This window comes from Mesoplodon mirus, assembly GCF_964341445.2.
Source record: "Mesoplodon mirus genome assembly, chromosome: 17".
Taxonomy (NCBI): Eukaryota; Metazoa; Chordata; class Mammalia; order Artiodactyla; family Ziphiidae; genus Mesoplodon; species Mesoplodon mirus.
Window position 1 is genome coordinate 63,956,290 of NC_138993.1, and position 13,156 is coordinate 63,969,445.

At 40.3% G+C, this 13,156-nt stretch overlaps 1 protein-coding gene across 5 annotated transcripts in view; it reads right to left on the minus strand.

Annotated features, from left to right (window-relative positions):
- The window catches only part of ABCC4 (ATP binding cassette subfamily C member 4 (PEL blood group)), a 211,379-nt gene that overhangs the window by 20,591 nt on the left and 177,632 nt on the right, over positions 1 to 13,156 (minus strand). For all 5 annotated transcript variants that reach the window (XM_082602459.1, XM_082602461.1, XM_082602460.1 and 2 more), the window contains 2 exons: positions 2,395 to 2,484; positions 363 to 535 (listed from right to left, as the gene is read on the minus strand). In XM_082602459.1, the coding sequence (XP_082458585.1) occupies positions 363 to 535; positions 2,395 to 2,484 (263 nt within the window). The remainder of the gene's footprint in view (positions 1 to 362; positions 536 to 2,394; positions 2,485 to 13,156) is intronic.

Genomic DNA, 13,156 nt, shown 5'->3' on the forward strand with positions numbered 1-13,156 from the left:
TCACGTATTTTTATAATGTTTTAAAAAATCAATACTTTAAGACATAATACTGCTTTTCAAAAACTGAGTATAGAAAGTCTCCTTAAAAGATTTTTCATAAAACAATGTAAGACAGTCTTTCCTCGAAATTACTTGAAACTATCAGAAGCTGGATTTAGGAATCTAGCTCCCTTAGGATGCCTAATAACATTAACACCATATAACAGGTTTTGATTTCTTCCTTTGTTTTCTGCAATTAATGTTAGCAAGAGATATCTGTGGGGAAAAGAGAGCGCTCAGAACATTTCTCAGCAACATTAAATGTTTCCCATTTACCACATTTAAAATTCAGATTCCAAGTTTCATGGACCTTGACTCCATACCTTGGATCCACATTTGCTGTGGCTTCATCAATAATCAATATACGATTTTTCCTGAGAATAGCCCTGGCTAGGCACACCAATTGTCTCTGTCCAACACTAAAGTTCGATCCTGATTCGGCTAATTCAGTATCCATTTTACCAGGAAGATCTTCGATGGCTTCTTTAAGTTGTACCTGTGGATAGAGAAAGAAGAATGACATTTTCCTAAATGAACTGCTAATGAAGGAGACGAGCCTTTTAGACATTAGCGCTTTGAAGTCCTCAGGACTTCTTGTGTATCTCACACGTACAGCTGGGTGATGGGAAGAGCTCCTTCCCAGTAGCGTTCACTGAGAAAGATGGTAGAGTCAACTCAGGACAGAAAGATCTCAGTGTCCCCCATCACCGCCACATGACATCCACCAGAAACCCCACCTAGGGATTAGTTAAGGAAGTCTCTCAAAATATAAAGCTATTTCACCCAATGTGATCTAAACAGGATCTTTAGGGCTGATAGGAGTCAGTACACTACAGGGAAAAAAAATTTTTTAAATTATTGTGGGAAGTATGGTTCCTTAGAGACATAATCTCATCAGCATTTTACCATGTTGGAAGGTCTAAAGGTTTAAAAAAATAATTCAAACAATGACAAACTGTACCACAGTAAACCTTGAGCCTATTTGGGGGATGCTTCTTTCCCAAGTTTAACACCATACTGCTAGACCAGTCAAGGGTACCTACTTCAATTTCATTAATGTTTCATAGTGAATGAAAACTCATGAAAAACAGGACACAACATAAAGTTTTATTTTCCCCAGACTATGGGTATAGATGGTGTTTAAAGCAGTGGATTGTTATAAGATTAAACTGTACTACAAGATTTAAAAAAAAAACTAACTTTTAACTGCCAAAGATAATCTGCCTTCAGAAACCAGAATTACTGGCAGGAAAACTGTAGGGCCGAATCAGCTTGCTCAGAGTCCAAGCTCATCCATATAAACTGCAGATTTCACAGCTAACCTTGGAGAGGTGACACTAAATGACAAAATGTACAAATTCAAAACAACAACAATGTGAGCAATTGGTCACTGGGATTTGTACAAAAACAACAACAATCCAAACACAATTAAAAAATAATAAACAAGCCACAATTTTCTGAAATGAAGAGATCAAGCAAATATTCAGTAACTGTTTATTAAGTATTTACTTTCTAAAAGCAAAAGACTGTGCTAGGTTGTATGAGGAATTAAAAACCTGTGTATGGTTTAGAAGTCTAGATATAGTTTCTGCCATCAGTAGCTTAGAATCAATTTTCAGAACTAGGGCACATGCACAGAATAATTCGTATTAAAATATACAAACCATCAGCACCCTACCATTCAAAATCCTTTTCATGCAAGAGTAAGGAAATTCAAAGAAGTGGTCCAAAGTGGAACACTACACAAATGAGAGAAAATCCTCTAGAAATGAACTTATCCATATAAAAACTGAGTGAAAGGGCCAGGCTTCTGTTACCTGCATTCATGCTGCAGCATTAAAATGACATGATTGCTAATTAATAATTATCACATTCCAAATGTATAGTTCACCTTTATAAAATTTTTCTTCTAAAACCTCACAGCATGTTATTAGTATGATTTCAATTATCTTTCAGTTAATAATGAAAAACTATCAGTATCTCCACTTAGTAGATGTTCCCTAAGACCAGAGGAATAAAATGAATGTTGCAGGGTAATTAGGATAATTAATTCACTAGGTCACTATTAGAATTAAAACCCATAATTTTAATTTCTAGTTTAGTGCTGTGCTAAGGACAAAATAATCGATCTAGTTGCTTTGGGTTCTAGGGCAAAAGCTAAAAAGCATGAGGCATTATGTTGTTGGTTTTCATTGTCATCAGTACACACATTTTAACTGCACCACGTCATCAGTATTCTCCTAGGAGGTAAACAAAGTCAGTTAAACCTATAAGCTCCCGTTAATTACCTGCAATGCTATAAATGTCCATCCATATATATTGATGTTAACAAATTAATTACATTTTATAAATTACCTCTTCTAAGGCATTCCACAGTTCCTCATCCGTATGCTCATTAAAGGGATCCAGATTTTTCCTCATTGTTCCAGTGAATAAAACAGGTTCCTAAATGTCACAAAATAGGGAATGTTATTACTGTAGCTTATTTTCATTTTACACGAATGCTTACAGAAAATAATTAAAATACAAAAGAAAAATTCACTATAATCATTAGTAATAAGGTTGCAAATGTCTCTTTACAAAATTTTATCTCTATTAACTTTCCATTTTATAAAATGTGCTCCAAAATATCTTCCAGACCACTGAACACTAATAACAGAAGAGAGTGTTGAAGTGTATCACCTGAAAAAGAAATGGAAGAAGAGAAAGAAAGGGTTGATTTTTTTTTTTTTAAATGCCTTCCTGGTAATATCTACTTAAACAGAAACAAACAAAAAGGAAAGAGGATATAATTATTTGAGGAAGGTTACATCAAGAGCTATTATAAGTTAACTGCCAATCCTGGTAGGATACTGGAAAATGCCAAGAGCATGATTAGTGGAAGTTTGTGGCTCAAAGCAGAATTGCTAAATATTTACACATTTGACCTAGAATATTTTCTTCATTCCTAAAACAGCCTTCAGGGATAGGGAATCTCTCCACATGTGTGAATGGAACATCTCCATATGTGCAAAGAGAATGTCAGCTACTGGGGCCTGTGGCACCTCTGGTTCATGAGGATTTGGCCTCTGATTAGGCATCAGCTGATCCCCATGTTCTCTCCCCAGTGCATCAGGATTACATGCCTCACAGAACCTCATTATTCACTGCAAGGCCAGGATGACCTGAAACCCACTGTGACCTGTGTCATAATGAAACTATTTTGATTTAAATAGCTCTTCCTATTCATTTGCTTCAGGAGGAACCACAAGGAAATTACTCTGCAAATATATGCCTCTTGCTGGGTTTCAAGAGAGAATCTTGTATGTAAACTCATGTAGGCCATTTAAGTTTTCTTCTGGAAGGCTCTAGTAAGCCAGGGCACAAGACTATTGGCAACAGAGAAGAGCCCAATGGTCTTGGGGCTGGACTATTCTTCCTCACTTCACAAAGGCCTGAGAAGAAAGAAGACAGACATTTCTTTTCCTTAGCCAAGAAGAATGACACTCCAGAGAACCTCCAGTATGTTCTTTCCCTATTGTCTTAGTTTTAAGTCTGGTGAGAGAGAAATGCATGAAAACACAGGGTGTGCCACGGAAAACATGCATGCCTAAGCAAAATCCAAAACTGAAGACATTATAAAGGCAGCTTTCTTTGCACAAAGTTGATCAAGTGGCTGATACACTCCAAAAGCACTGAAATCACCGGTCACACAATGTTTCAAAATGATTACTGAACTGAACTGAAAAACCCAAGACCCAAGTTCCTTGTCAGGGGAATAACTATCATTCTACTTCAGAGTTTTATAAAAAAGTTTTTTATTCTTTGTAATTATCAACTCTAAGATTCTAATAAGCCAGGCGATTTTTCTTCTTTTATCTGTGTCCATGAGGTTTACACTAACAATGTGGCCAGAAGACGGAAGGCCGGTCCCCAGTATTCCACCCTCTCCCTTGACTCTTCTCCACATTCACCACTTAAGGCTCTAAACCATGGGCAGGATGCTACTCTGAGGCCCAAAATGAGGGACTCTTCAAGGACTGGTGTTTGAGGAGATAAAGGGGCTGAAAGATGCCAGGTTTAGGAATTAATTGGATTTAGCCCAACTGGGAGAAGTGAGATAGGGTATCTGCTTATAGTAACAACGGGACCATTTGTTTGGCCAACAGGGCTTGTACAACCTAAGCATTTTTTCCTTCAGGTTCTTCTCATAGACCAAATTCACATGTGGTAAGAGGTCTAAGTTTTTGATGAAGTGCCTACCTGGTTTTCTTAGTACACTCCAGAGTCATTTCTTAAGCTAATCTATGAAATAAATTGCTCTCTTTTTAAAAGACAGACCTTTCTTCCTTCCTTGAACAATCAAAGGGCTCACAGTATTAGCACGTCTGTGAAGTGCGGTTTTGGTGGTTCAAGAGAGCGGTCACAGGGACCTCATTTAAAGTTTAATCACAGGCTTCCCTGGTGGTGCAGTGGTTAAGAATCCGCCTGCCAATGCAGGGGACATGGGTTTGATCCCTGGTCCAGGAAGATTCCCACATGCCGCAGAGCAACTAAGCCCGTGCGCCATGCGCCACGACTACTGAGCCTGTGCTGTAGAACCCGCGAGCCACAACTACTGAGCCCGCGAGCCACAACTACTGAAGCCCGAGCACCTAGAGCCCGTGCTCCACAACAAGAGAAGCCACCGCAATGAGAAGCCTGCGCACCGCAATGAAGAGTAGCCCCTACTCGCCGCAACTAGAGAAAGCCCGTGCGCAGCAACCAATACCCAACGCAGGCAAAAATAAAATAAATAAATAAATACATAAATAAAGTTCAATCACCTATTTCATAATCAGGGCCTCTCTCTATTGTCACTTCCCTCACCTTCTTCTCTTTAGGAAACTCTAAAGGGCATGAGTCTCTCCAAAGACTAGGGGACTGAAACGGGATTCTGTGCAGAAGAGGAGTCCCTCATTTCTGAACCCCTGACCAACGCCTGAACTTGGATTACGCTAACCTTTAAACAGAGCCCTCAGACACTCTGTAGGCCTTAAGGGCCGAGAGGGTGCCCACTTAAGTCTGTACTGTCAGTCTAAAAGGATCTATTTGGCAATTTCACTTCTTTATTTAGCAGCACTGGATGGAAGAAAACTGTTTTCTATACAAGAATATTTCTCTTTGTTATGACATGCCCAATATATATTTCAAAATCAGTAAAATTTCAATCAAAACTTGTTGACTGAAAAGAATGATTTACTAAAACATTAACTGATTGAAGCTGTATTTTTCTTTAAAGCCAGCAGGCAATTTGTGAACCATGTCTGTTTTAATACGTCGATGTGTTTTATGCATGGTGTTCATTTTGGTTTCTGCTCATTCTTCTTTCATCCACTTGCCAAATAAGAAAACACTGTATTATCGACAAAAGGTAATAAAATGCTCACAGTAGACACAGACTGCAAGGGCAGATAAGGGTCAAATTAATGATCATTTCTGATAGATATTATTATTTAAAGTACCCACCTCGAAGCAATGAAGTTAATAAACTAATTGTATAAGTACGTGTTGTAAAAATGTTTGCATGCAGAACACTTCAGTGTAGAGATTTATGGCAGGATATACAAACTCCATGTAAATATACGCTAAATTTATTAGCCTAAGAATATTTTTTTCTGAAGGGACACAACGAAACCTCACTTAATAAGAGGTGGCACAGTACAGTCAAAAACAGATGCTCTTGTTCAACGTAGTATTTTAAATGAAGCATTCGTTTCAAACCTGTTTTTCATCAAGGTTTCAAGTTGATACTTTTTACATGTAACCCTTTGTGCCATATTCAGTAGTAATTTTTTCCTTGTTACTAACATAACATGAGTTCGTATTAGGCGTGTAACCCAAAATTGGCCACTCTGAATCAGAGTATTTAATATAGTAAATTGATAATCCCTCGACACAACCGTAAGACTGAAAACTGCAGTCTTACTGGACCTTTTGTATACGCTGCTGGAAGACAAGCCTCTCATTATCTTACAAAGAAATCCTACTCACTAACCTTCAGAGGGTTAAAGTGCCCTGGGACCAAGACAAAAACTGCACAAGTTTACAAACGTGGGAGGATAAAGCACAGTCCTTACCCTAATCATTTCACTCCCAAACCAGGAAACTGCCCTCTACTAAAGTATATGTAGAGTAGCTACTGCTAAATATACATATGTAAAACTGAATGTATACTTTGCTGTACACCTGAAACTAATGCAACATTGTAAATCAACCATACTTTGATTTAAAAGAAAAAACAAACAAAAAAGAAGTAGCCACTGCTGCTGCTTCCTCCAGTCCTAAAGCTATGTCCTCATTTCTAATCTGAGGACTTTTCTTAAGGGGAAGCTCACCTCCCTGTTTCAAGAATAAGAGAATCACCTGAAGTCACTTTACATTTTGATTTCTTTTTTTTTTTTTCTAAATCCTGTAGCCTCTGAATGAACTGATCATCATCCATATTCAGGAGAAAAGGACATTGTTCTCCAACAAAGGGAAAAAGAACTTAAGTCCTGTAAAGTCCTCTTTCAGGGGCTCCAGGGAGCAGTTCCAAGGGATTTAATGAAGACTTCAGTGTCAGAAACAAAGGGCCGACTGCATTAGGCTAGAATCCAGTTGTATTTCTTTACTAGTAACAGCATAGCCACCTCTTCTCTCTTTCAGTTTTGTTCTCAACAAGAAAAAAAGGGAAAGAAAACCAGGTAATCAGCGAGAAGTCAGAGAGACAGCTCTGGTTCACGTTCTTCAACCTACTGAAGAAAACTCAGGGAACAGAAATACCAAAAGAGCAGACTGGGCTGTATTTAAAAAATACTTAGCTGTTGATTTGATTGAGAAAAGAAAACTTTTAAATAAAAAAATGAATCTGTTTACTCATGAGAACGATGAGGGCTGCTGATCTGTGTCAACCCTTGGGCTGCAATCAGAAATACTGAATTTGCATGGAAGCCCTCTTCAACTGAAAACATTTCTTTGTGCCAATAGGATAAAGGGCTCTAGGTGTAGAGATCATCCAAAGAGGTTTTAAAGTCCATTTTTCCAGATCCTTTCAGATAATCAATCTGCTCCCTGAATAAAATCTAACCTTGTCCTCTTTAACAAACTTAACTACTTCATATCATGCGCACAAATGCCATGTACATTTCCGCTACCTGTTCTGCTTAAGGAAATTATTTCGGAAGTGCTTTCATTTTTTGCTTATTCCTGAAACTGTGAACACCAGTTGAGGAGGACCTTATTAAGAATATAGCATTTGTTCTTGAAAGTTCCATCCAGGACTCAAGGACTGATTGTCTATGTCACCACTCCTCTGCCTCTGGTTCCTATGCAGGTCTTGGTACTATCACATCTCTTCCAATTCTAACCTGCTCACAGTGAGGTCAACAGGGATGGGGATGAGCCTGGGAGAGAGATCTCAGCCCAGAAGCTCGCTGCTGCACCCAGGATCACAGAAAGCAGGGAGCCAGGGGAGAGGACGTGGGCCTGGCCCACCAAAGCGGAGCAACTCAAAGAAGCAGGACTGGGCTCCCTGGGCTCCCTGAATCTGCAGAATCTGCTCGCAGTTTCTAACGTTCCCTAAATTACGGTGTGCGGACATAAGCAACACTCCTTCCTATGCATTTTAGGAGAAGAGGGATGCAAGCCTTTTGCAGTTAAGATTTTGAGTATCATCTCCTGACACATATTACCCCATGACATATAAATGAATAAATGTGTTTCTAAATTGATACTGTCCAAAAGCGGGACATAGCACTAGGAGAAGTATCTTTCAGCTCTGTTCTGCATTTGTTACCTTTGTGATGGTTTTGGGAATCCTTTTTAGTGGGGTGGTAGTCAAAAAAAAAATGGGTAAAATATCCAACGAAAACGTCCTTCAGTACAACAAACATACATTGAAATATACATATAGGTATTTGCAGTCAGACAGTTCTGATTCTACTGCTTATTAGCAATTAGACTCAGGGTAAGTTATTCATCTTCCCAAGACTCAGTTCCCTTACTGTAAAATGGGGATAACGCTGCGGGGCTCCTGTGAGAATCTGGAACAACAGTGAAGCTCCTGGTGTAATGCTAACAATGACCAGGAGGCCAGCCCAACAGGGGGACAGTGAGGGGTGGTGTTTGTCAAACTGCAGGTGCATCCAATGGATCAGTCCATTTTGTGCCTTGTGACCATCATTTTATCATTTATATTAACTAGAATGGAAGGGATATAATAGAAAATATTAGAGGGCAGAGCACAAGAGAAATAATATTTTTTGAAATTTTTATTCCCGTGTGTGTGTGTGTGTGTGTGTGTGTGTGTGTACATGAAATCATGATACGAAGCAGTTCTACTGTGACTGCAGTCAACAGCATGTTGAAGTCACCAGCAGAGTGGTTAGCTGCTCAGGCTCTGGAGTTGAGAATCTCCCTAAAATAAATTTGAATACAGGCTCTGCCGCTGACTTGATAAGTGGGTTAAGCTCACAGTGCCTCAGTTTTTAAAGCTGTCCGATGAGGAGAACTAGAACATTGTGAGGATTAGGTGGGAGATGGTAGAGAAAGAGGCTAAAACGTGTTAAGGATTCCACAAATGTTAGGAATTCCTATTAAAACTCGTGCAACTTGTCAGGGCCTGCAATAAGCACTAGAGCAACAGAAATGAGAGCACAGTCCCTGTCCTCAAGGAGAGGAAGAAAATAGTCGAGAACATGGGGAGGACTGAGAAAAAATGCCGGAGGTCTTGGTGGAGGACGGGAAGTATGAGTGGGGTACAGGGAGGTAGTCAGGACAGAACCTGGTGGGAGGGGCGCCAGGAATCAAAAGAACAAAGAAAGTAATATTCTTTCCTCTTGTTCCTTGGAGAAAACACATTACGTAGATTTTTCGCGGCTATGCTTTTCCCCTAAAACTGCTACTGTGTTGATTTTTTTCTTTGGCTTCACTCTTTAAATTTATATAAATAACATGGTTTATGTTATAAGCAGTAAATAAATGTAATGAAAATCACCAAGGACTGCAAAAACATAAACAGAAATGAAAGAACAAAAACATTAAACAGAAAAGAACAAAGCCTTTCCATAATGGGTTAGTCTTATAGAAATAATACCTAAAAGGCCAGTGCCCCAGTCCTTAAGAACATTTATAGTTACTACTGACTGAGCGTTCCCACAACCCAGGTATGGGCCACGAACATTTTCTCATCCAGTCACATCTTCACAACAAATCCATGTGACATTAATTCCTAGACCTAGTTTAAAGGCGAGGACACTGAAACTCGGAAGCCAAGTGACTTCATCAAGTCCCCACATTCGTATGAGGCAAAGCAGGAATAAAAATGTGGGTCAGGGGCTTCCCTGGTGGCGCAGTGGCTGAGAGTCCGCCTGCCGATGCAGGGGACACGGGTTCGTGCCCCGGTCCAGGAGGATCCCACATGCCGCGGAGCGGCTGGGCCCGTGAGCCATGGCCGCTGAGCCTGTGCGTCCGAAGCCTGTGCTCTGCAACGGGAGAGGCCACAACAGTGAGAGGCCCACGTACCGCAAAAAAAAAAAAAAAAAAAAATGTGGGTCATGTTGACACTCAGTCTACACTCTTAACCATTCTGTCCCTGGCTGCCTCCTGAATGATTTCCTGGGACCCGTTACACAAACACTCTCTCTTTAATCAACTAGCATTGCGCCTCAGAGACAAAGGGATATAAAGTGAAAAAAAAAAAAAGGGTTCTGTGTTTACAATGGTTGGTGATCTTCACCTACATGGATACAAAGCTCAGCACTGTTTTGTAAGCACACTCCCCGGAGTGCATACATAGAGCATACTCAGAAAAGTAGGGTGGAAACCGATGGAACAGAACCAAAACCTGGTGATGTCAAGGTATGTTTATAGTCTTTGCTCAGATGTGCTTCCAAAACATTACCGGCAGAGCCAAGAATCATCTAATGTTATTTCTTTATTTACAGAGTTCTTTTATGTACACAAACATACAACTTTTCTTATTAAGAAGCATTAAAAGTAATGCAGGGCACGTTTCACATTCCTTTCATCCAAGAACTTAAAAGCACTTTACAGACATGCTCATTATTTCTGCAAACTAATCTCATTTGGCCCATTTCAGAGATGGGTACAATCAAAATTTAAAAGTTGGGAATCTAAAATCATTTATTTTCTACATTAATCACTAAGCCACCAATCTAATAGCCAGAGGGAATCATCAAATCCAGGGATTCTACATGCTGAAAATTTCTTTCCATTTTTCCTAAAAGGGAAACCGTTATATACATAATAAATTATATATAATAAAACAGATATATCATTATGTACATAATATTCTTTTACTTGCGGTAAAATACATATAAAACTTACCACTTTGACCATTTTTCAGTATACAGTTCAGTGGTATTAAATACCTTCACATTGTTGAAGCCATCACCACCATCCAGCTACAGAACTCCTTTCATCTTGCAAACCTGAAACTCTGTACCCATTAAACCACAACTCCTCCAATAAAGATGTAAAAAAATAAAATAACAAACAAAAAAACCCCCACAACTCCCCACTCCCCCGTCTCCTGTCCTGGCAGCTCCTGGCAACCACCATTCTACCTCTTGTCCCCACGAATTGACTACTGTATGTACTTCATGTAAGTAGTATTTGTCCTTTGTGACTAGCTCATTTCACTGAGCATAATGTCAAGGTGCAACCATGCTGTAGCATGTGTCAGAATCTGCTTTCTTTTTAAGGCCAAATAATGTTCCATTGTATATATACCACATTTGTTTATCCATCCATCTGTCAATGGACCATGGGGTGCTTCCACCTCTTTATTAATGCGAATAATCCTGGTATGAACATGCATGTGCAGATATCTCTGTAACATTCCCTTCTCAATTCTTTTGGGTTTATACCATAAATTAGAATTGTTGGATCATATAATAATTCTATGTTTAACTTTTTTTAGGAAACTACACAGTGTTTTCCAGTCACTGTATCATTCTGCATTCTACCAGCCATGCACAAGGATTCCCATTTTTCCACATCCTCACCAACACTTATTTTTTGGTTTCTAATTTTTCTTAAACAGCAGCCATCAAAAAGGGTGTGAGATGGCATATCATTGTGATCTAACAGGATTGTCTTCATTTCAAAAGTACTTAGAGTAATTCCAGGTATTTTGGAGGCCAGGGGTAGGTAGCAACACCTGAACTCAGGCATAAGACACAAGTCCACATTCTACTTCCTTTGGGTGCCATATTCTATATGCTTCCTACTAACCAGGCATTTCAGAGCTCATTATACCCACATTCCAGGAAGTACATTTGCCTGGCTCTTTGATCGTGTCTCTTCTCTGTGGTTCTCACCTCAAGAAGGTATACGTTTTAGTCAGCTTCCCTTGGTGGCCTGATGATTGTAGAGTATTAAAAAAAAAAAAAAAAAAAAAAACAAGCCCTCAACCAAGATGGCGGAGTAGAAGGACGTGCTCTCACTCCCTCTTGCAAGAACACGAGAATCACAACTAGCTGCTGGACCCTCATCAACAGGAAGACACTGGAACTCACCAAAAAGGATACCCCACATCCAAAGACAAAGGAGAAGCCACAGTGAGACGGTAGGAGGGGCACAATCACAATAAGATCAAATCCCATAACTGCTGGGTGGGTGACTCACAGACTGGAGAACACTTATACCACAGAAGTCCACCCACTGGCGTGAAGGTTCTGAGCCCCACGTCAGGCTTCCCAACCTGGGGGTCTGGCAACAGGAGGAGGAATTCCTAGAAAATCAGACTTTGAAGCCTAGTGGGGTTTGACTGCAGGACTTCGACAGGACTGGGGGAAACAGAGACTCCACACTTGGAGGGCACACACAAAGTAGTGTGCGCATCGGGACCCAGGGGAAGGAGCAGTGATGCCAGGGGAGACAGAACCAGACCTACCTGCTAGTGTTGGAGGGTCTCCTGCAGAGGCGGGGGGTGGCTGTGGCTCACTGTGGGGACAAGGACACTAGCAGCAGAAGTTCTGGGAAGTACTGCTTGGCGTGAGCCCTCCCAGAGTGTGGCATTAGCCCCACCAAAGAGCCCAGGTAGGCTCCAGTGTTGGGTTGCCTCAGGACAACCAACCAACAGGGAGGGTACCCAGCCCCAACCATCAGCAGTCAAACAGATTAGTTTTACTGAGCTCTGCCCACCAGAGCAACAGTCAGCTCTACCCACCACCAGTCCCTTGCATCAGGAAACCTGCACAAGCCTCTTAGATAGCCTCATCCACCAGAGGGCAGACAGCAAAAGCAAGAAGAACTACAATCCTGCAGCCTGTGGAACAAAAACCACATCCACAGAAATATAGACAATATAAAAAGGCAGAGGGCTATGTACCAGATGAAGCAACAAGATAAAACCCCAGAAAAACAACTAAATGAAGTGGAGATAGGCAACCTTCCAGAAGAAGAATTCAGAATAATGATAGTGAAGATGATCCAGGATCTCGGAAAAAGAATGGAGGCAAAGATCGAGAAGATGCAAGAAATGTTTAACAAAGAACTAGAAGAACTGAAGAAGAAACAAACAGAGATGAACAATTCAATAACTGAAATGAAAAATACACTAGAAGGAATCAATAGCAGAATAACTGAGGCAGAAGAACGGATAAGTGACCTGGAAGACAGAATGGTGGAATTCACTGCTGCGGAACAGAATAAAGAAAGAAGAATAAAAAGAAATGAAAACAGCCTAAGAGACCTCTGGGACAACATTAAACGCAACAACATTCGCATTATAGGGGTCCCAGAAGGAGAAGAGAGAGAGAAAGGACCCGAGAAAATATTTGAAGAGATTATAGTCGAAAACTTCCCTAACATGGGCAAGGAAATAGCCACTCAAGTCCAGGAAGCACAGAGAGTCCCATACAGGATAAATCCAAGGAGAAACACACCAAGACACATAGTAATCAAACTGGGAAAAATCAAAGACAAAGAAAAAATATTGATAGCAGCAAGGGAAAAATGACAAATAACATACAAGGGAACTCCCATAAGGTTAACAACTAATTTCTCATCAGAAACTCTACAAGCCAGAAGGGAGTGGCATGATATACTTTAAGTGATGACAGGGAAGAACCTACAACCAAGATTACTCTAC